At 39.8% G+C, this 24570-nt stretch overlaps 2 protein-coding genes across 7 annotated transcripts in view; one reads left to right on the forward strand and one right to left on the reverse strand.

Annotated features, from left to right (window-relative positions):
* Positions 1-13064, forward strand: part of CALD1 (caldesmon 1) — a 184399-nt gene extending 171335 nt beyond the window's left edge. For 4 of the 6 annotated variants that reach the window (XM_048966957.1, XM_048966992.1, XM_048966967.1 and 1 more), the window contains 7 exons: positions 4258-4301; positions 4403-4481; positions 6048-6185; positions 7165-7260; positions 9241-9324; positions 9650-9683; positions 11403-13064. In XM_048966957.1, coding sequence (XP_048822914.1) covers positions 4258-4301; positions 4403-4481; positions 6048-6185; positions 7165-7260; positions 9241-9324; positions 9650-9683; positions 11403-11434 — 507 coding nt within the window. In that variant the 3' untranslated portion in view covers positions 11435-13064. The remainder of the gene's footprint in view (positions 1-4257; positions 4302-4402; positions 4482-6047; positions 6186-7164; positions 7261-9240; positions 9325-9649; positions 9684-11402) is intronic. The other 2 variants (XM_048966974.1, XM_048967001.1) reach the window with 1 other exon arrangement.
* On the reverse strand, positions 12706-22335 carry LOC125703116 (aldo-keto reductase family 1 member B10-like). Its single transcript, XM_048967183.1, has 10 exons — positions 22246-22335; positions 21420-21587; positions 20250-20366; positions 19465-19542; positions 18561-18683; positions 17126-17232; positions 16860-16941; positions 16062-16145; positions 15162-15244; positions 12706-14813 (listed from the first exon to the last, which is right to left on the reverse strand). The coding sequence occupies exons 1-10, from the start codon at positions 22312-22314 to the stop codon at positions 14771-14773; spliced, it is 954 nt and encodes a 317-aa protein (XP_048823140.1). The 5' UTR covers positions 22315-22335; the 3' UTR covers positions 12706-14770.
* Between the last annotated feature and the right edge of the window lie 2235 nt (positions 22336-24570).

Below are 24570 nucleotides of genomic sequence, written 5' to 3' on the forward strand. Positions count from 1 at the left end.
ATAATCTGCCAGGTAGACTGGAGTAAGTTGTCCCATTCTGCACAGATGCTAGTGGGGAAAAAAGCCCAACAGCTTAAAGAAGCAAAAGAGAATGAGAGGCAAAGCTTGGGAGAAGCTATTTACTCCCAGAGACTACCAGGTATCACACAGAGTGGATTTCCACCAGGCTCTTCTATCTCTGAGACATGAGATGAAATTATAAGAAAGGGATTTCTGTTTTAATGCGTGTTTCTTCTTCCCTCTCTTTCTTGACACATTTTTTTCTGAAAACAATTTTTCAGTACGTCAGTTTACAATAAATCTTGTTGCATAGTATCCAATACGCAATTTTAAATTCCTAATAATCATTTAAAAACTATGCAAGAAACAAACATTGCTGGAAATATTTAGATGGTACGTGTTTCCCATGTCATTGGCTCAAACTGTGTATTAACTCATTCCTTTTTCATTCGGTTTCTGTTCTTGGAGGATGTACAGATGGAACAGAGCACACTTTGACTCCCACACTTAAATTGGATTTTTAATAAGCAACTTCTTGCACATCAGAGATCAAAATGCGTCTATAAAATATTTAATGTGCATAAATACATACCTATATTGTTGTGTAACATCATGCTTAATTTATTTCTTGCCACCTGTGTGTGCTGTCCCTGTTGAGAAAGGCCCCAGTCAGCTGTAAACCTGTTTGTTTTGCATTTATGTCCATTGATGGCTGCTGCCGTGATTAGGGAACCTCGAAGCACTGAATAGGATGGAAACCATGGTGCAAGTTACTGCTTCGTAGGGATGCAGTTAAGTGGCTGGGTACTTTTGTTGGCACACAGTTATCATCAAGCTGTAGGCAGGAGCTAGTTCCTGGGCAGGAGAGGGTTTCATTTCATCTAAATATACCAGCAGAAGAAAAGGTATCCATCTAAACATTTTGTTGTCCAGTCTGGGCTTATTTGGCAGTTGATAGACTAAGAAGTCAGCCTTCTTGGACAAGCAGGTCCAAACTTCCTTAGGGTGAGGTGAGATCTTCTGTCTCTCCACTGACTATAGAGGGTAAAATGAGTAGTTTGGACTAAATGCTAAACTTTCAAGCAACCAAGGTTAGGTGGGAGGGATGCAGCATGAGATCCCATGTTCTTTTTCTCTGTAGTTTAATTAGAGACTGGCAGGTGGACTTTTCAAAGTATGTGTGTTTTGTGCTAGAGGTCTGGAAAGCACTCCATGGTGACAAAACATAGTTCCAAAGTGTTTTACAAGATTCTTTTTACTTCTTATCACATCTTGTGATAATCACCTTGCATTCCCTGTTTGTCTTACAGATCTATTTTGTAATATTGTTCACTGTATGTGTCAAACATTTAAAATTATTTGCATGGAGTTTGTGTGCTGTGCAGTAGTACATAAACTTTAGATATTGCTGTGCAGTCTAAATGTATTTGAGCTGTATGCTGAATGAATCTGTGTGCACAGGTGTGTTTGCAATATATTCTTCTGTGCATGGCATGCAGAACTTTGAAGCAAATGCTCTACAAAACAAGCCCTTATCTGAATGTGCAGAAAATGCTACCCGTCCACACAAGGCACATGCTTCCTTAGGAAGAGGATCATGTCCAGCTCTCACAGTGACTTCCTAACTACTCTCCCATTTAACTTAATTTCTGGTTTGCTTCCCTATCCTCCTGTTCTGAGCAGTTCACAGCCTATTTTTGATACCACAGCAAGTGCTCAGAGTGTTGTTTCCAGAGGGTAAGGAATAATTCCATGTCTTCTTACTATGACCTGTATAATTCATGTCCCTCTTCCCCATAGGCTGTTCTCTTAGCACCCATGCCAGCCAGGTTTTCCTGCTGTATGGAAATGTCTCTCCTTTATGAACATAAGAAGTTTTTATAGACTCTGGTGTTTAGCTTATTTTAAACGCTTTTAAGATCTGTCCCTTTTGTAAGATTTCAAGTGGAATCTGAGTTGATCTGAACTAGAAGCTGCTGTAATTGATTTATAGTGTTGTTACCTGGAGCTCTGGTTCGTTGGGATATTCCTTATCGCTCTTCCTACAAGCCAGTGTTTCACTGATGCAGTTGCGGGATTTACCCCTGCATGCAGAGAATGGGAGAAACCAACAGCTCTCATTGACACAGCACATATTTTGGTTACTGCTGTTTATGGCCCAGAAATCAGTGCTTTGGGAAACTTTTCATACTATACTATAATCGAGGTGAGGTGAGGTGATGTGTTTTAGCATCATAAATCCATCTAGTCACTTCAAATCAAATTTACTTGCTTTACTGCAACGCTGATTATGTTTCCTTCGGGAAAAAACTAACTTGCTCACTGTGAGGATGGAATGGGAAGAGCTGCCGATCTGCGTCCCCGTTTGTGCGCATGTGTGCTGCTGTGCTCTGCAACTCCTCTTTGGTGTATTGCTGCCATCTTGTGAGAGTGAAGTGAAACAGCTGGTGCATGTTTAAGCAAAAGCCCATTTTTCTGCCTCGGACTGCATTGAGATCTTTTTTTGGTAACTAAAACTCTTATAAATTACTCTGTAAATTGTATGTATTTGTTAAAACTTTAGAGGTGCTTTTAAGATGGATGTGACACTATCTGGAGAGTTTTTCCAGTTGTCTTATTGGGCAAATTCTACACTGCTGTGAAACACCTGAGTTTTTGGTCATATGATCTAAAGAAGGAAAACATGCATGCCCTTTGATGGGGTTGGTGTATGACTGATGAGTCTCATACAGCTTTAATGCTAAAGGGCACCAAGGAGAACCTTGTAAAGGAAGGGCTCTCACTGTCAATGTTAAAGTGATTTGAGAATGGGCAACAGATACTGAGAACAGGGAATCCCTAGGAGTATGACCAGGCTAATTAACAGTCATTTCTGTTCCCTGGAGTGGCATGTTTTTGTACTCTTGCACGAAAGTATAGAGCCTAGACAAGAAATAGAACAACATGATGTGGAAGAGACTTGAGGAAGTTGATTTTTTAAAGTACTTCTGACCTGGAATGCAAATACATTTTTCTATCATGGAATGTTTTAAAACTTCATTTAGGGAGGCAGTCTTCATGTTTTCAAATTTTCAAGAGTTTTGGTATTAGTTTTATGATACCTTCATGATTCTTTTTCCCTGGAAATGCTACGATATTTTCCTATATGTGGAATAGAAAATGATGAAATGTAAGATACCAGTTTGTATAGTAGTAGCTGGTAGGTATCGACTCCACAGTGACACTGCTGAACATGAGAAATCTGATGGCTTTTTTTTTTGAGCTCAGATTGTTGATGTCTTGAAAAAACATGCATGAGGAAGAGTACGTGGCTGAGCTCTAAACCTGGACAAGTCTGATATCTCTCAGACAAACTTTATTCAATTTGCTGTCTCCCTCAAGAGGCATACACCTGTCCATGTGGAGAAGATATGCGGAAATTTAGCAGTTTTTGTGATATCAACCCCTTTCATAAGGACAGAGCACAGCCCTGCAGAAATGGACTTGGAGTCCTAGTAGATGGGATGCTGGATATGTGCCAGCATTGTGCTCTCACAGCCCAGAAGGCCAACTGTATCCTGGGCTGCATCAAAAGAAGTGTGGCCTGGGCTGCATCAAAAGAAGCAGAGTGAGGGAGGTGATCCTTCCCCTCTGTTCTGAAGTGGTGAGACCTCACCTGGAGTACTGCATCCAGGTGTGGAGTCAGTCATGTGGAGTACAGGACAGATGAGGACCTATTGGAGCATGACCAGAACAGGGCCACTGAAATGAAGGAATTTAAGGAAGAAGTTTTTTACTCTGAGGATACTGAAGCACTGGAGCAGGTTGCCCAGAGAGGTGGTGGATGCCCCATCCCTGGAGATACTCAAGGTCAGGATGGATGGGGCTCTGAGCAACCTGATGTACCTGTGGGTGTCCCTGTTCAATGCAGGGAGGTTGGACCAGATGGCCTTTAAGGGTCCCTTCCAACTTAAACAATTCTATGATTCTATAAACTTCTTTCCTTTCTGCATTGCTGAATTTAAACTCTTGTTACAAATGAAACACTGCAGAATACACACAATACAAATTCATTAATGCAGAAAATTATATCCATTCTTAATGCATCTGTTGAGGCTCCCAATTACAAACCTCTGTGTGTGTCTGTGGTGATCTCTGTAGAAACTCATCTCTTTTAGATTGATCTTTTGTCATTTAAGATGGTGTTTTATTCTGGCCTTGTACCAGTTGCCTGTGTATTACCTTTAAATTTGTAACTCTTGTTTCTTTCTCTTATAGATAGAAGAACGAGCAGAATTTTTGAACAAATCTGCTCAGAAAAGGTAAAAAAAAAAAACCAACAAAAATCCAACAGATTTTAGATTCAGTCAAAATGTTTAATCAGAGTAAATAATAATTTCTTTCTCTTTTCTGCTCCCTACAGTGGTATGAAACCTGCCCACCCGACAGCAGTTGTCTCAAAGATTGACAGTAGACTTGAGCAATACACTAGTGCAGTTGTGGTAAGTTAATTCCAGGTCACAATCAATGACTTTATTTGCTAATGGCTTTTAAGATTCAATAATCACCCTATATTTTACTTTAAAATATCAGTTTAAAAATATCAGGGTTTTTTTTTTTTTTTTCTTTTACCAGAAGCTCTTTTCAAAGAGACTCCAAAAGCAAAATTCTTGGGGCATGCCAATACCTAACCTGTATATATACAATTAAACATAATCTTTGATTCTTGTCTTCCCTTTGAGGCTACAAAATATACTGTCTGCTTTGTAAGCTTGGAGAAGCCCTTGAAGGATTCGCTCAGCATCTCTTGAGTGATATGTGTACCTAGTCTATCAGCAGAGAGATGATAGCCATCTTGAGCTAATTTGTTTGGGGTCACTTAGCGGCTTATTTAGGGGACCAAGGAACTGGGCCTGTTTTGCTTACTGCTACTTCAGAGTGAAAATCTAGAGCAGAGAGAGACACTTCAGTGAATTAGGAAGATATGAAGTGACAAAGAAGAAACAGGTTAATGATAATGAAGTAGGATCCAACCCCAGGTATTTTTGACACAGAACAGCTAATGATGTTCTTTTAAACCGGTATATGTATTTTTTTATTTTCATAGTTCAAGAAAAAGTAGTTTTTTATTTGCTTGTTTATGAACTACTTTTGTAAGTCAGTGAGTACAAATAATGTGCAAGCCACTGGTTAATGCAGCAGAACTGAGGTGATAAGTATAATGGGAATAAAAAGATTATTAAAAGGGATATTATGCTGATAGCTCCATGTAAGTTTCTCCTCTTATAAAAACTGTGTTATAAAAAATGTTCAAGAATTTTGAAGAGAAGGAACAGGCTATGTTTGACCTACTTACTTTGGTAACCATGCAAAAGACAAACTGCCAAAAAAACCTAAATCAACACCCACCCAGCCCACTCCTAAAAAGCTGACATAATTCCAAATATAATGTAATGACTTAAATTTGCCTCTGCAATCACAAGCTGTGAGTTTAAATTGTTTGGGGCAGCTAAAGCATATCTAATGACAGATGATGAAGTCTCCTCTGCATAACGATTTCCCTACTGATGTCAGTGAAAGAGACTGACAGTATGTCAAGTATGACATACTGGTATGGGTACTGGTAAGGGTAGATAACAGCAAGGCCCTGGGCAGCCTGGTCTGGTATTAAATGTGGAGGTTGGTGGCCCTGCCTGTGGCAGAGGGGATGTAGATTCATGATCCTTGAGGTCCCTTCCAACCCTAGCCATTCTGTGATTCTGTGATATTTGAGTGGTATGACTCAAAAGAAGACAAATCAAAGCATTGGAGCAGTTACATTCAGATAAGTGCTTTTCTGCAGCCTTTAGAAGTGTAAGAAATGGAAAAGTCTGCATTGTAGTTTTCATAGACTCTTGTGTCAAGGATGCCTGACCAATGGCAAATTAAAAAGAGTCTCAGTGGCATCTTTCAGAAGGATCTCCTCTCTCCATCTTTGTGTGGTTACTGCTAGAACTTACAGCTACTGCATTCCACAGCACTTACTGCAAATTTGGCTCTTAATGCTAACTGCCTCAATTCTTTTGCAGGGCAACAAGGCTGCAAAACCAGCCAAACCAGCAGCCTCTGACCTTCCTGTTCCAGCTGAGGGTGTCCGTAATATCAAGAGCATGTGGGAGAAAGGGAATGTTTTTTCATCACCTGGGGGAACAGGAACACCAAATAAGGTATGTATTTAATTTCACGTGGTGATTATACAAAACTATATCATGGGCCTTATCTTACAGTTCATGTTGAGCAAGCCTGTCTGCTTCTGTTGGTAGTGAAGAATATCACAAAGGATCTTAAACTTGTCAGAAGTCCACAGAATGATGTTGCTGCAATATTGAGTGCAATTGAAGAATTTAGTGACACACTGTGCTAAGTTATGAGACATTCCAAAGTCACATCAGATATCTTAGACAAATTTATCGGGGTAGTTCAAGCTGGGTACAAAGAAATTCTTTGTGTTGGGAAAGATTCTTTTTAGGGGCACAGTAGGATTAAACAGACAAACTACTGATGTTTTATAGATCATGGATAGAAGCGTTTGTGAGACATTTATCTACTCTACATAAATTCTTAAAGCCAGATTTCCTTTCTATAAATTTATGTGAGCTCATGAGAATTCATCTCAGCTGAAAAGCCAAGCCATAGACTAAAGGAGGATACTTACAATGAGCGAAGAAATTTTGATAATTTGTTCTAATCTTTTAAGATTTCTTCAAATGATAGAAATTTTAGCCCAGTTAACTCCTCTATTATATGTTTCTTGAAAAAAAAAAAAGATTGACAAACCAAAAATCTAGACAAAATAACTTGTTGGTGTCCTTTCTTCTTTAGGCTATTTTTTTTCTCCTTAGAGATTGAAGTTACGACCGAAATAGAATGTTTGTGTCTGAGGTTTATTTTTGGCTTTATTTTAGTTAGCACTTAAAATAAAAATGATTCTGTCAGACCACATTTATCTTCAATGAAAACTAGAGGGCAGCAGTACTGTGTAGTTCATAGCGGCAGTATCTTCAGAGTAGACAGGATGACTCTCAGCCGTAACCTCAGTGAGGATTTCTATATTAAAGATGTTTGGCTTTGCTTTGAATCCAAACCATTCAAAATATATCAGAAGCTATTCTGAAAGTCTTCTGATAAGATTTTACTATTTTGTAGGAAACTGCTGGACTGAAAGTTGGTGTCTCCAGTCGTATCAACGAATGGCTAACCAAGACCCCAGAGGGTAATAAATCACCTGCTCCAAAACCTTCTGTAAGTTAACCTGCAACAATCTCTTCAGTAGCTGGGTTCTCTCCTGGGACAGAGGTGGTGACTCTAATTAGGTGCTTCCCTAATTGACTAATGGTCTTTAGAGGAACATTACTGTCTATCCTCTCTTAGAAGCTCACGGTGGCCCTCTCAGTGTTAATTCTTGGACAGTCAGAAAAGAGGATAGGGAATGGGGTGATTCAGATCTTAAAACTGAGAGTTGCTTTAGAGACACAGTGCTCCCCTAGCAGAGAAGGACATTTCTGTCTGTGAAGGCCTTGTTAATTCAGGAATTACCAGACATAGACTTTGAATGAAACACTTGTGCTTTGGCCTTTGCCCCATAAAAATCTTCCGAGTAATTTTGTAGACATAGCTGAAATACTGTAATCCTTTTAGGGCATAAATGTCATTCCTAATGAAGGCCCTTTACCCTGCCTATTTCTTCAGCAAGAATGAGAGCAGAAAATGTGAACAAATGAGTAAAGTAAGAAAATGAGAAGCAGCAGTGTAGATAAGGAAAGGAGCAGAAACAAGTAATTGTTGGGTAGGTAAGGGCAGAGATGAGGAACTGAGGCACTAGGTGTACAGTTCCCCAAGGGGAATGGAAAGACATCATTCATTGTGTTAATGATTCAGCTTTGGTCTTTTATTAAGTAACTGGTTTCTTCCCATATCTCTGTGTAGTTTATTTCTGCTAGTTCACTTGCCCGTTACAAAAGATGCAGCTTGACATACGCTCTCTTCATTCATGTGCTTATTTGTACCAAAGAAGAACTTGCAGTTTGTGGTGTTGTCCCTTAAATTTGTATTTACTGATTGCTGCATAGAGACTGTGTCTTCATGGAAAGTAATAAAAAAGAAGTCATTATGGTGCCTGCATTTAATTGCAAGTGTTGCAATTAAAAAAAAGCCAGTACAGAATCTGCCTCCAGATTTTCTAAGTTTCATCTTTTAGATAACATAAAATTAACCTCTAGTTTTCTCCTCAGACAACTGTTTCTATCCATGTCTTCATTTCCCTCTTTCTCAATAGATTGCTCTTTCTTCTTTCAATATCTCTGCTTGAAGAAACCTGCAGTCCTCCTCCTCTTCTTTGTGGGTCTCTTTTCTAAGTTGGTCAGGTAAATCTGTCTGTAACAGATCTTGAAGAATGGTGTATATCTGTGTGGTTTTTATTTTTTATAAGGCTAAATCAAAGGGAAACCTACAATTCCATAGTTACTAGATAATTCCCTGCCACATTCCCTCACAATAATTAAATATTTTGAAGTATTTGAGAGCAGACATGGAAACAGTCCACTGCAGTTTTGCTATCTCGTTCTCCCTCTGTTACTGCAGAACTCACTTTCTTCAGGTCTTAACCATATCTGGTTAATCTATGATTTCACTGCTGGGCTCAAACACCCCATTTAGAGGTATTTGTGCATCACTCAGCGTGTTTCTATGCTAAGTTAGAAGTCCTCATGTGCAAAAAACTCAATGGACATTGTACAATGGAAATTCAGACGGACGTGAATGACTACTGTGTTAAATCTTGAAATGTTTATTTAAGAATGCAGAGAAGGATCTGCTGAATGAAAATATAACTCCATTTTAAAATTATTATTTTAATGAAATATTTTGATTCTGATTTAACGTACTTGAGAGAAACTTCCTTAGAATTCCTCCATAACTGAAATATTATTTCAAGGAATTATATTTTCCTTAAAAAAGTAACTTTTCATTGTACTGCCTGGGATGAAAGCAATACATTACAGCCTGTCTGTGAAAAAACTAATAGATGCAGCAAGATTTGGTGTTTAAGCATGTATAAATGAGAAGAGATTTATACTTGATAAACAATATAATATTTACCATTTGTAGATGGTCCTCCACTCTTCTTGTGAACAAGTCACATTCTAACCTTTCCTTTATCAAATTAAGATAAACCTGAACTAAAGCTTTTTTGTTATGTTCTCTGACATTAATTTAAAAATCCAGGATTTAAGACCAGGAGATGTATCCGGCAAACGTAATCTCTGGGAGAAGCAGTCAGTTGAAAAGCCAGCTGCTTCTTCTTCAAAGGTAACACATTTGCACATGGTTAAAATGTTGATGTCTCTGTGTGAGGCTTTTTGTGGGGTGGGGGAGGCACTGTTAGCCATACTGTCAGTCAGTTGGAATTAGACCTCTACATGTCTTGTGTTATTAATGTACCTTCTTATCTATAAAAGTGCAGTTCAGTGAGGCACCATAAGCCGTAGATAGCACATAGCTTTTATATTTCCATTTGGAAGAACTGAGTTGTGCTTGGAACTATGCCCTTAGAATTGGAATGATTTTACCCCCTATTATAAGTAACTTTTTTCCACATTCAACTTTAATAAGGGGTTATTACTTTTTCAAACAGGTAACAGCTACGGGGAAAAAATCAGAGACTAATGGTAAGTAATTCTAATAATTCATCTGCCTATTAAAAAGAAAAAAATGTTGGCACATTTTTGTACAGACACAACAGTTCCGGGTTTTTAAAACACTACAACTGTTAGCGTTGATGAAAAAAAAAAAACCACCTTTCTTTTCCTTTGCCAAAAAAGGGGAAAAAAAGCTTCATTGCAGTATCTCCAAAATACGGCTACCATTTTGAGAAATAAGTCTGAAACATTTGGGAGGGCTGAGGACAAGAAACTCTCCAGCTATGTTTGCAAGTATTGTGCGAGTGACATCGCATCAAGGTTGCTATAGCTGCACAGCATCATTAAACTGAGATGTCTGATGAATGGGATGGTCATTTAACTAATTGCAGCAAATACCAGGCATCTGGGAAAGGCTCTTTTAAAGGCTGCAGAGGGAATGGATATACTTTTCACAAGTGGAAAGGGAGAACCCAAAAAGCAAAGCTATTGTGGCCGCATCATTTGAGCAAAAGTAATAGTATAGTAATAAGTAATATAGTAATAGCAATAGTAATAAGATCTCAGCACTGTTGAGAACAAGCCCTGTATCTGATTTTAAGTACTGCCACTGGGCAATAATGAAGCTTGCTGAAAACTCTGCAGTGTTAGTGTTTGAAAATTCACCTTGCTGGTCACAAATCCCATCTGCTCTGGCACATCCTGATGGGGATGGAGCTCAGATGCACTCAGCAGTGTCACTGCTTTTGCTGGAGCTGTGCATTGGTCTTTGCAAGACAAAAAGAGTCTTACTACTGTCATGCTGAAATTACTAGTCTAGGAAACAACTTAGTTGTAGGTCAAGAAGTCACTGAAATTCTCCTCCTAGCTTGTATGCACTCTTTTAATTTTTGCTTTAATCTAAAACACTCCAAAGAAAACCAATTAGAGGAAATATACGTGCCTAAGGACCACTTGGGAAGAATGGAGATTTACTGGTCAGCATTAAGATACCTTGCGATATCCCTTGATTATTTTTATTTTTTTTTTCATTAGGAATGAAATGATCAAATGTAGAAAACTTTTGCTATGTTTCTTTTTTACACATTCTTCTTCACCTTCATCTGTGAAGCAAGAGCTATGCTATGCTTATGGATGATTTTTTGTCAGCTTGGAACTGCACAGAAATAGAATTGACTTCCACCTTCTCTTCTTTTTCAAATTGTAGTGTTCAGAGGGTTTTTTCCAGGCTTGCTCAGTGTTTGTGCAGCTCTGTTCCCATAGCTGTGCCATTGAAACCCCACAGGAGCAATCCAGCTGAGTAGAAGCAGCGAGGCTGACCCTTCTCTAAGGCTGAGATGAGGGCTTCAGCAGAGGAACAGCAGCAGAAGGATTCTGCTGTTCAACTGTTGGATTTCTGTTTTACTGTGGACTTTGACTGTGTGTGCCCAGCACTGTAGCTTTTTATGGTAGCTACCCATGCATGGCTTGGGAGAGGTAATGTGCTGGGTGCAGAATGCACTACCTTTGTGGTGGGAAGCTCCTGGGCTGCTTCCCAGGACTGCTGGAGATGAGGGAGGCATCCCAGTGAAAACCTGCTTGCCTTCTTGGAAACCATCTCTGAAAGAGCCCAATACCCAAGCACAGCAACATCCCAGTCATGTCCTGCCTTCTGCCATGCTATGCTGTGTGTAAATCTAGTCATGCCCTCTCTAGTTCAGAGGTACGTTCGGGTTATTTCAGGCCATCTTTAATCTTTCTTTCTCTCAGCAGGTTTGAGACAGTTTGAGAAAGAACCGTAGAAGGCTACTAAAGATGCTGGACCAATCAGTCGGGGGAAAAAAAAGAAAGAAAAAGTGCTAAATTGTTCTTTTTATATTTATGTTTATTTACCAAAATGTCTTTTTGCATTATCCCATTTAAAACCATGTATATTAGCACTATATTTAATAGTCAATCTAGACATTCATCATAATAGTACTGCCTTTGCACAAGAACCTCTATTCCTAAAGAAACCCATGCTGTGAAATATACAGACTCTCCTACTGACAGTCATAACTAACTATGGATCGGAACAGTGATTTCAGCTGGCATAAGAGGTCAACCCAAAATGCATTTAAAGTGAAGTTGCTCAAGAAAGGTGTGCAGTAAACCTATGAAAACAATGGTTACTTTTGGAATACAGAAGTCTTTCCTTCTGCACTTTAGACTGAGGCATGGAAGAAATATCTTTAGTTGACAATGTAATGTTTTCTGTAAGTTGCCCATGTCATGAGAAATACTGCATCAATAGCTTGTTTAATTTTTTGTTTTGTACTTTTTTTTTAAAGTATCAATTTTTCCATTCTAGTTTAAGTTAATGCATAAATTTGGATGATTATGTTAGCTGACAGCGGTACTGATATTTCTTTTTGTTGTTAGTGACTAGTAATTGATTGCAACTTAGAATATATACACACATAGCTTCACAAAGTTTAGCCTAAAGGCACTACTAACAGTAGAATGCTTTAATACATGCTAGAGTATTATATTTAGTAATAAACATACATAATTAGCCAATATCACAGCTTTAAAAAGATAAAGACAAAATCACACACTTTCCTATAGTAAGATTTCATAATTGCCATTAGAGGTATGGCAAGATAAGTTTTAAAAAATTTAAATGTCAATTGCCCAGGAATGGGTAATTAAAAAGAAAGTTATAGTTTTTAAAAGAGGAAAAGGTAAGGGTATAGAGGGTCAAAAATAGGTCACTTGTATAAAACATTGTAGTTTAATTTATATAAAACTACCATAATTAAAAAGTGAAATAAAGCACAGTTGGAGCTTGTTTCAAATGACTGCACACTAGATCTTGCCATTCATCAGTGCCGTACACCAGGTCCACCTAAATGAAGTAAACCTCTATCTTTGTAGTGCTTCTTTTTAACTCTCTCTCCCAAATATCTTCTTTACAGACGTTTTGATTTGTATATAGTAAACACGTGGCTATATGATGTCAGCTGGGTTTGAATGTACATGCCATACAGTTTAGCATCGACATCCTACAGTGTATGGATGGCATAAACTGAGCAGCTGAAGTAGCCCCCGAGTGTGTTGTTAACAGCTTTGTTGTGCATCGAAACTAGCGGGATCTCCCTTTCACCACTTCCATCTCTTACAGCATCTGACTTCTTAGTAACAGAGAAGAGCCCAAAGATGAGCTTCCCTGCTTGGCTGAAACATCTTGTTTACATAGAGATGCGTGTAGTTATCTGTAGGGGGTGAAACTATGCCTGACATTGTCTATGAGTTGTCATGTTTTTTGTTTGGGGGTTTTGTAAACACTCTTCTGAGTCTTTCAAATACATTTGATAGCTGCAATAAAAATGATTTGTTCAAACAATGTATTCTGAAACCGCATTCACAATAAATGGAATATTTCCATCAGCAGCCCCCTGTTTGTTAATGAGTAGGAATTGCAACTGTTGTCACTGAGATAGGAATCCCCTCTAAGGCCGTGTGAAACAAGGCGTCATTGCCATGAAGCTCGAGGGATGCATTTCCTGATATATACCTCGTACACATCCTACACCAGACAGCTATGTCCTGAAACCATTAGCTTTACTGTATGTATTCTTAAAGGGAGAAAAATAAAATAATTATCTTAATTATCACATTTGCCAGTGTGAGACAACATCCAGAAATCAACATGCCTAGAAAAGCAGGTACTTGACCTCAGGCATGGCATCTGCGTTGTGAAATGTTCTCTGTGTGAGCTGTAGCGTTTGCAGTGTTTCTCCTGCTTCCCTAGGTGAGGCAGCTCAGGGGGGATGTGCTTCCAAACCTGGGCTGGAGTAATGCTTTTCCTCGTTGCTGGGAAATTTTTGGCTTTTAGGAACACATCGTTGTACAAGTGGTTCCTGGCTTGTCCCCTGAACCAGAACCACCTCCCCATGGCATCTGCTGCAGAGAAATCCCTGTGATGGGTCAGTGGCATTGCGTGTTGTGTTGGTATTTTGATGCTATGGTGAGGAGATGATTTTTGAGACACTACCCAATTGGCACCTTAACTCATGCCTTACTGTTGCTCACCTGGCATCCCAGTCAGACTTTCTGTGGTCAGTGTGCTGAATGCCACAGAACAGACTTTTAAATTCAGCCTTTGCTTTGGTCCAGTATCATCTATCTGAAAACATTTAAAGCGATTTTGAGTCTACTTCAGTGCTTGCATTGGTGTTTTTAAATAAAATATATATTTTTTGTATTTATCTTAGATAAAGCTAGAGCCTGTTTGGATAGACTGTTACCAGCAGAACTGCAAAAATCTAATTTTGTTTGAGATTTCCGGGACCTGTGATCTGCTGGGTCTATTTTCTTGTGAGTTATCACTGCCTATGTTTCTGTCTTCACTTTTTCCACCTTTAAATTGTACAAAAAGTTGATTTCTGGTTGTTCAGAGGAAGGTCCGTTTTAGGTACAGCTCTAGCCTGTTTGATACCTAAGTCCCAAATTAGTTCCTGGGACAGGAACCATAGGAGCCTTTCCTTCCTGTATTAAAATTTGAAAACTAGACTTCAGGCGTGTTTTTATAATTAACTACATGAAAAAAAATCTAAGTGTCAGACTGATGAAGTTATTCAGACTTCTCTTTTTTGTTTGCTTTTATTCAATCTTTATTCATATAAAACTTTAAAGCATTAATTATTCATACCGTAAAAATCACAACTATATAAAAAGCAAAGTAAATAAGCACCGCATTCCTCAACAGCCACTCATGAGCCAGTAAGGCTTACCGCACTGAAAACAACATAAAAACTCTGGTTACTTACAAGGGTTTTCTTCATTTGCTAAACATGTTTTCAGTTAAGCAGGAGAAGGAAAAACAGAAATGAGACGTTGAGTTAAAAAAAAGAAGTAAAACCAGATTTCTGCTAAACCTCTCAACAAAAGACCCATTTCCGTTGATGCGTTCTTTCACCAGCTAGCGGTGTCCTCCTGAAAAAGAAGGACAAGTGACCACTCCCAATGGCTGTTGAGTACAAAAGAAGAAATCAGGACTCAGCTATAGAAGTATTATATATATATAGAAGCTATTAGAACTCCCTAATCCAGAGGGTTTGCGGTGGAGGATGTGGATGTTGCTGAAACTGCAGGTGTTAATACTCTGCACTGAATGGGTAGTCCTTGTGATTCGCAGACCTAAGAAGAGAAAGAACTTGGTTATTTAAGTGTTGAACCAGGTGTCTTCAGCTGCATTTCCCTACTGTAGTCTCCATTCTTCACTGCTAACATATGCAAGCCTTGCAGCTGGTAGCTGTCATTAGTAGTAATAACGGCTTGAGAACAAGCATATGCAACAAGATACTGAATGGAAGGCCCTGAAAACTCTTCCTCCTGGTGTCCATTGCAGGATATGTCTTGTTACCTGACCTCTAGAGTTTTACATGAGAGACTTCTCATTTTGGTCATGTATGCTTTCAAGATACAGGGTATGAAAACACAGAGACAGACAGGCCTGATGGATAATAAAGATAATAAGGAACATACTGCAGCACTGTAATCGCTCTCCAGTTTCTGTTAAAGGTGAGGATGGCATCCATCTCCTTTTTAGACAGCTCGAAGTCAAACACCTCGTGGAAAAAAAATAAACAAGAAAATGCTCTTTTTATTTAAGTTCATAAGTAGTTGGATACTGTGTGCTTCTTTCATTTATTATAGCTTCAGTTGGGAATATATTGCACGCACACTAGAAGTAGCTGAAAAATCATCTTATTTCACAGCCAAACAACAGTTTACTAATTAGTCCTTTTTCTCTGAAGTGCTGTTCGAAGCAACGTCTCATAGTTCTAGGTGATTGAATGCAAACACCACTTCCATTTGCACTGTAATACATCATCAGAGAATTTAGGTGCTAAGTGTAGATTACTCCATGCGTCAAATACTGGAGCAGTAAATATTTCTGCTATTACAAAGGACTCTTGGGTACCAACTGCAGATCATTATCTCACAGTAAATGTCATCTAAGGATTTTTGCTCATGGTTAGCAGAAGAAATGAGTCTAGATTTTGCAGCATGAACTGAAAGTAACAGAGATACAATCTGAGATCCAGCTGATTCTCACCACCAACAGGAACCACAGCCTCAAAATGATTACTGGGTCTAATGTTTACAGTTCCTCCCTTTTGCCCCAGAAAAATGGGTTTAATAAGGATCTCTGAAAGTAAGACCCAAACTGGGATTCCACTTCCAGTACTGAAGATCTCCAGCCTTCCTGTTGTAACCCATTTCTCTTTTGACAGGAACAAGAAAAAGAATTCTGCCTGGTAAGGTTGTGCTAGGACCTGATCTCTACATTTCTGTGCTCCCCTTCCAATGCCTCTCCGACCAAGTGCTAGAAACACTCAGGAGTTATGGCTGTGGTTGTAGTAATCCCAACAGAAGCCTCACCTGCATGTTCTCCTTAATGCGCTGCTGTTTGTCAGACTTGGGAATGACAGCCAAGTTCCTTTGGATAATGAACCGGATCAGAACCTAGAAAAGAACAAGTATTATGAATACAGAGCTGCCAAGGAAGCTATTCTAATGCATTTTGTGTATTTTTTCCCTATTCCCCCACCCCCCCCCCCCCTCCACTTCTTTCCCCCCTTTATTCACAGATTCTTCTTTCTACACCCGTGTTTGCTTTTTGGAAGACTGCAAGTTTGCACAGGCCGATTATGATGATCCAGCATTTATTTATGGTCTAATGAGAAAATTATCAGTTCTTTCTGGCTTACGCTGTTTCTACATCTTTGCTCCTCAAGATTTTTTCTTTCTTTTAGGGTTGTGGAGGAGAGAAAAAACAATGTTGTTTCTGGCTTGTGTTACATGGGTGCTCAGGCCAGATAAGCACAATACTGCAGACTGTTTTGGCTCAGAAATAAGTACCTCACCTACACAAAGATTTTTCAAATCTTTACATTATATACATATATACATATATATATATATATTTAAAACTTTCCCCTCTCATTGGTAGCCTGTTGGATACATTTTTTTCCTGCTCTGCCTTTCTTAAAATATGACTATGGTTGATTGCCTGTGAACATAATGGATTTGTTTGAAGCGCAGTTCCTGTCCACCATTGGCAAGATCTCTTTAGTGGGACAAGCAAAGAAGAAAAAAAAAAAAATCACCTTGCATAAATGAGCAAGTTTCAAAGATTCTTTGTGAAGATGAGCAGTTTGCTCTGTCAACACCTCTTACCTGGGCAGGGGTTTTATGATATCTTGCTGCAATCTCTTTAATCTTAGGATCCTCCAGCAGCATAGGTTCCCCTGGTTTGGCCCTATTAAAAACACAAGACAGGATACTGAAGATGGAGATGTATTAGCATCTCTGCAGGAAGAAAGGATTTGCAACAAAGCAACAGCAGTTTTCTCATTGTAGCTGCATCATTTACATATTTTGCTGCAAAAATTCTAATTAAAAGTGGCAGTCTTTTGTGTGGAGAGGCTGCCATGCTTTCTTACCATGGCCGATTAGGAGAGCCCAGGGGGCTGTATGCAGTCACGGCGATTCCTTTAGAGTGACAGTACTTGATCAGCTTCTCCTGGGTCAGGTATGGATGGCACTCGATCTGCAAGCACAGCAACATGGTGGTTGGCACAGAGGCAATCTGCACTGGCCTCCAGAGCATAACATTTTAACTCCTCTTGAGTCACAGATAATGTGAAAACACTCCCAGGTTTACTATTAAAATGATCTTTTAAAAAAGTCATTCACATCACAGCAATGTGTAAAAAAATCAGGCAAATCAGTCTTCTTGAACTAATCAGGAGAACAGTGCTGCATCTCCAGAGGGACAGCTCAGAACACCTGAGCCATCCTGAGCCACCTGAGCCTGCTCTGAGCCATCCACTCTCTCCTCAGGGAGTCTGCCTGATTCCCAAAGAAGCCTGGGGGCATGAGCTTCCTTAGCATAGCCTTTCTGGATATTTTCTAGATGATGTGCAGAATACACAAACAAGCACACATTGCTGCTTTGCTGTGGGTTCTCTGACCTTCAGAATGTTGCTGCAGTATGTTCCTTGGCTCCTGAAATTCCTACTCAATCACAAAGCCAGGATGTTCTTCCTTATCCCTTCTTACAGAAGCATTATATAAAGTTTAATAATATTTTACAGGTGCATAAGTTTTCCTATTTTCCTCAGTGTGAAGCCAGTGCTTTAAAAACAACGTATTTGCACAGTACTGCTTGAATATTTTTCCACATAAAAAAGGAGTTTGTTGAATCTGTGAACATGATATGAATGTTTGATTCAAACCTGCTTCTTATAATTAATTCTGGTGTTTTCTTTTATTTTGAAAAATAAATAAATTCAGTGAATGTGCTAAGGCATTCCTGTACATTGCCACACTTGTGCAGTAGCTTGCACTGAAGATCTGGCTGGTTATCCCTGAGCTGGCAGAAGTGGACCTGTGACAACTTGCGCTGTGATGTGAGTGGTACTTGGGAGTGTGAAAGGGGACATACAGCAGAAAATTGCAAGGACTTACACAAGGCCAGAGATATTTTCACTGTTTTTTGATGTTTAAGAACGAAATAGTCTCATCTGTTTCCTATTACTGTGGTATGAATAAGCCAAACTGTTCATGTTTTCGATGGTATTATTCTCAAATGTCCACAGCATTACACACACGCAAGTCTACCAAAAAACAAAAATCCTTTCTTTCAAGACTTCTGTGAGGTAAAAACCATTAGCATTGGTGTAAAATTCACTTGTAGTGAAGCTCTGTGTATTTCAGGCAGCACTGACCTGGAGGATCTTCTAGACAATGAAAGGTACCTTACTGCTTTGTGACATCTTTCCATGGCACCAAACCATTAAAAAGTCATGGCAGAAAACAGGCTTAAGTGCTGAAATGTAGCTTGAATATATTTAGGAATAAAAATCAAAGTCTTACCTGGTTAACTACAGGTTTGTATTTCAATCCTGGCTTGTTTAAGATTCTCTCAATCTGTTCATGGTTAAAGTTTGAGATTCCAATGGCTTTTACCTTGCCGCAGTCCACCAGCTCTTCCATGGCCTAAAGAGGAGGACAACAATTGTTTACTTGTGAGGTGGTATTAACTGTCAACCATGATACTGTATTTCACTAAAGCTATTGAGAAACCAGCAAGCAACTCATAATAGATTTAAAAATGGTACATTCAATTTAAAAATTGAAAGTCTTTGTGTCTTGTGTTATCTGAGTACTTTATATCATATTGCTGACGGGAGAGTAGCATAAGAATGAGTTGGTCAACCTTTTAACAGGGTACATATATTTTGCTTAGGGTCCGAGAGTCTACTCTGAGACTCTATGTTAGCTGTAAGCTGGTTACAACATACTTTCTTGAAATTGTACTCTACTGTTGCAGAGAAAAACTGAATTCCCAGAGCCACAGCATCACTGTTAGAGGTAGCAAGAGCAGATCCTGAATCCTCCCAGTCCACAAGGAAAGTAGAATTGAAGGATGCTGATGCCCTTTGCTGCGAAGTGCAAGAATTCTTATCTGTATGAAACTCACAGTAAATTAACAGCCACACCTGTATTAATCTATACCTCAGCTCCACCGTTGTGCATATTTAAATATTATTTCAGTGATAGCATCCATAGTGCTGTTAGGTTTGTCCTCTTTATTTATAGGAAAGACATCTCCTTCTGGCTACTCAAAACAAGAAGAGGAAGTAGCTGTTCTGGTTATAAAATATAATACTGTGTGACTACCCTCTGTGCCCAAACCTATTCCTTACTTTCATTATGCATGCACATCTCTGCTGCATTTAATTTAGACACCCACACAAAAGACCAAACATTAACTTACCTCCCATGTGTCCAGAAAATCTGTGTCACTGGGAATAATCATACCCTTGTCATCTTCAGGCAAGAGTTCTTCACCAGCCTGTAATTTCAAGGCAGAAGTCACAGATACTAGAGTTGAATTTTCGACCCTATGCTAGATTTGTGACTGGAATTACAGATCAGAAGTTAGCAGTTTATTTAAACATATCACATAACTAAAAATGATTCACATTCTCTTGGTTGAGAGCCATGCTTCTACAAATTCATCATTACAAAGAGACAGGGATTAGCAGTAAACATCTTAATGGCTTAAGCAGGTCTGTTGTGAAGGGAACAGGCCCACCTCTACCTTTATTCTAGAGTTTCTATTTATTTTACACTGGTGCAGACTGGGTGAAAAAGAAACACGTTCTTCCTGCGTTATGTGTGTTTTTTCATGGTTGGTTACTCCAATTCAAGCCAACACCTGTAGCTGAGATTTCACACAGATCTGGCCCAGTAGAAGTTCATGATCCTGAACTGCACCCTCATGCACTGGTTACAATTAACCTGAAGACTTAGAGAGGTTATTAGCAGGGCTTCCAACCACAATTATCTCACTCTAACAGAAATGGACAGCCAGACCCACACTTTCAAACATATCACTGCTTAGTTACTAACTGAAAGCATGCTTCTGTCAGACTTAGGGAGGAGCAAAATGAACTGTAGCACATCCTAGCTGTATAATGAAGTAAGCCACAGCATTATAGAGAGAATGAACTATTTCCACCCAGGTAAGGAGAAAAGAGGAATGTAGAGCAAGACTACCTTGAATCCCATAGGGTAGTGCATTAGGTACAGGTCGATGTAGTCCAGTTGCAGTGCAGTAAGGCTCCTTTTGCACCCTTCCCTTACCAAGGACTTCTCATGAAATGTGTTCCACAACTGTGGGGAGAAATCAAGCTCAACTGTGACTCTACAACTTTCACCATCCAGATCAGAGGACAAGAACCTCTCCCTTGCTGGTTAGGGAAGACAACAGCCTTCCCACCCATTGAGTGCTCACTGAAGACAAGGATGCTAATATTTTAATGGTAGGATACGACAAATACAACACAAGTAAAGAAGTTAGTAGTGAAAATGGACAATCAGATGGGCAATCAAGAGATTCTCAGAACCAAATGAAAAAGTGTATCTGACACAGCAAAATTTCTACTGCTACAGATTATTTATATACACTTATTTTTTTACAAACCAAATTTCATGAGCATCGTATAGCTACCCTCTTTCTGTCCCTTTGATCTGGCCACTGTGAGGATTTTTCCTTACTTTTGATTACTTTTGAAATGAAAATTCAAGTTGTTTAAGTAGAACTTACAGGTATTATTCAAATTAAAAATTATTCTTTAACAAAAATGAAGAGTGTGTGGAACAGCTTATCTATGCTCAGTGTTTTACGGCTTTTTGCTAGAAAACCCAGAAGTCAGAAGTTTTTTAGTAGATGTGTTCTCATTTTGTGGTAGTAAACATTGCCGAGACAAGTGAATGAGATAAGGAGTAACAGTACAAACACAAACTGCTTCAGGTTTAAGTTCCATAGTATAACTATATACTATATACTTCTGTTCACTCTCAGACCTATATTTTCTACATGATATAATTCTCAGATGTCTTGCACACCAATAGGTAGTACAGTGTCTGTGAATTCAAACATCTGATTTGTCTTGTTTTCCTGATCTTTCTAGAGAGCATACACATGAACCCTCAGTAGATGCAATGAAATTGTTATGATGATGGCAACAGCCATCCTATTTTTCCAAAGTTTTCACCAGTTTCTAATAAAGTTCAGTCAAAATTGAAATAAAGAATTGAATTCATAGCCCACAGGCATGAAATAAACACTGCAGAAGGAAACAAGCCCTTAGGTTACTTTATAGATGAAAGAAAGGTTTATCGGCGAGAAAACTTAAATGCAGCAACATTCCTGCATCGTTATACCTTAGTGACAATGAAGAGGTCTTCCCGCTTCACAGCCCCCTCCTTGATCTTGTGCTTGATTGCATTCCCTATTTCATGCTCATTCTGGTAGAAATAGGCACAGTCGATGTGGCGGTAGCCAGCATCGATAGCGTGTTTCACCACTTCTTCCACCTTCCCTGGAGGAGCCTGAAAACAAGCACAATCATACCATGAACCCTCCCTTTGCCACTGGCCAGCACCCACTGTGACAGCCCCCCGAAGTCTCCCTGTACAGCTGCTGCTCCCTGTCACCAGCATTTAAACTGAATTTTAACTTATCCTCTTTGTAGGGAAAGGACTGCAGCACTGGGAGTGGAACAGAAAGAAGTTAATTTCTGCCAGACATTAGCAGATGGATTGAACATGATCTGCAGCCCCTATGAGTCTCTGGTTCTATGATTTTGACCCTGCCCTTTCTAGTAGGCTAACACAGTATCATTTCCCATTCTCATTTCCCTCCAGTGTGACTCAAGGAATTTTGTCACTTGCGGCCCCATACACAGCAGCCAGCACTGGGACAGGAAGCCTTTTGCAATCCACATTTTTTCCCCTCCCAGCTTCTGCCTTTTATTTGGACTTTCTTCTCTTATTCTCATTTTACTTTTTTTGCCATCTTTCTTCACTTTCCCCCCTCTTGCCCCATGCCTGCTGCCTGACAGTCCATCTGCCCAGTTACACCAGTGAGGCAGCCCTCCAAAACTTGTTTTTTTTATATTTTGTCACTTCAACCCTACTCTGCCCTCCCTCCCCCAACTCCCCTACCTTCTCCTCCCTGCAGCATCCACAAGAACCACAGCACCACTACCTGCCAGGTGCCCAGCCCCAGGATGGGCATCTTCATCTTGTTGTTCAGCTCCATGCAAGGCACTGCCATCCTGTCCCCACTTGTCTCCCTTGGTCACCTCCTGGTTCTGCATGCCCATTGCCACTCCCAGGCACTTAAAAAAAACCTGGTCCAGCCAGCCCCTGCCTTTCTCTCCGCCTCCTCCAGGATTTCGTAAGGCGTGGGGCCCATGATGTTGAGGTTTTAGTTGGCTGCCAAGGATTTTTCTATTCATTTATTTTTTTGTTGAAGTGGAAATGCCTTAATCAGTGGTGAACTCAGTGCTTCACATGCCTTCTCCCGAAGTGCTGTGAGCCTTCAGAATGTTGGGAGAACTGCTGCAGGAGGTGTCCTGTGCAGATATCCTCAGTTACAAGCAGAAACAAACAGCCTGAAACTTCCATCTTTTATTCCTAGAAAAGATCAGATTCATCACTGCTCAGAAGAATTCATTACAAGGGAGCATGAGCCTCTTTTTACCCAGCTTACACATCCTCTCTCTTTGCAGAAGTATCTGTTCCTAAATCACTCCCTATGGGACCACTGGGGGTGTTCAAGGCCGTTGGTTCCCTGCATTCAGCTGAACTGTTGGCTAGCATCAGAAGGATGCCAGGGGCTGGAAAAATGGGGCTGTAATCGCAGCTTGCCTGCAGGAGTGCTTCAGTCTGATCTACTCACCTGATGTGGGGTCAGCGCTTGGAGTTCTGACGTGTGAAGGCTGCAGGGAGCCTCATGCAGCCACTGTACCTCAGTACGAGAGGCAGGGGTCTTGGAGGGCCAGGCTATGCAGCTGTCAGACAGATCCAGCAAAGGGCTACTTTACATAAGGGGCTGAGGTGAAACCCATAAAATTCAAAGGGAGTGTTGCCAAAGGAGAAATATCAAGGGTTCACCTCGGTTCTCACTTTCATGGCTCCAGCTAGTTTTGTTTCCTGTACTGTGCTTGTCACTATGGTATCTGAATGCATTTCAACAGCTGCTATGTACGCTGACCACTTCCAAAAGTGATGTCATTTATTTGTGGATGTTAATATGGGTTAAGAGACTTCATGTTAATCATCAAAGCGTGGCTCCAAGTTTGTAGTGGGTTTTATCTCCTTAGGCATATAGGAGGCCCCTGCCTCTTGTACTCTAGAGGCTTTCAGCACCTAATTGAACCATAACTTTATCTCATTTCTCAGAATTGATTTTCTAATCACCTATAAAATTGCATGCCTTTTTGCTGTGTCTTTTAAATGCTTCCCACCATAATTCTGTATTATGGATTGAATGCTTTCCCACATGTTCCTTTCACTTTCCCATATGTTTCTATTCAACATGTGTTGGCACAATCACAGAGTCCTACACAACAGGATAAGCTCTTTCAACTTTTTCTAAATAATCTGTGTTCAGGCAAGGACAAAAACAGACATAAATTCAGACACCAGACATGCATTTTGGTTGAAAAAGGAATCATCTCCTGGGGCAATTATAAAGGCAGCATCCATTTGCCTGGCCCCTTCCTTGCTCTGTGACCTCAGGCAGGTGTGAGTGGTGATCTTTCTCTGGACAGCAGCACAAGAAGCTGCTGTAGAGAATTGGATAATTGTGGCAATAAGTTCACTTCCCCACCACAACCCCATCCTACTCTAGATGAGGCTACAGCCTCTCTCCTTACATTTTGTCAAATTAACCCACCTTGCCAGTTCAGAATGCTGATCTTACTGCCCTGTATATTTACCTTTGGTAATGTTTTATTGGTGATTCTTACCAAAAAAAAAAAAAAAAAAAAAAAAAAGGTATCTATGGAAAGTACTATAAACATGATATCATGTCAGTGCCTTACCTTAGGCATCTTGTGCCTTTGCTTATCTTGCTATACACTTCGCTTATCTTGCTATAGACTCCTTGCTTGGTATTGACCTCTCCCAACTTACCACCTCAGTCTATGACACTTGGTCTCATCTGGCTAGCAATGATATCTCATCTGATATAATATGTTCAGAACTCAGCATACCCTGTGACACACTGTGTGGGTTATCAGTGATGGAACATAGACAGTGGACTTACCAGTGGTAGGACTGTTGATGTCAACATATTTTGGGACTGCTAACACTTTGTTGCCTCTGGAGAAAACAGCCTCTTACACCAATTCTATGGAGATGGATCAAAAGGGAGTCAGAAGACTCCAGGCAATACTCAACAACAGGAGCTGTGTCTTGCTCACCCTGGTGTAAGTCGTGAAATACGTGGAACAAGTAAGATCAGGACTGTGTAATCGTTTGTGGATCCATCTCCCAGATACTCTTTGCAAGGCTACAACACTGC

Source organism: Lagopus muta, chromosome 1, assembly GCF_023343835.1.
Source record: "Lagopus muta isolate bLagMut1 chromosome 1, bLagMut1 primary, whole genome shotgun sequence".
In the NCBI taxonomy this organism is placed as follows: Eukaryota; Metazoa; Chordata; class Aves; order Galliformes; family Phasianidae; genus Lagopus; species Lagopus muta.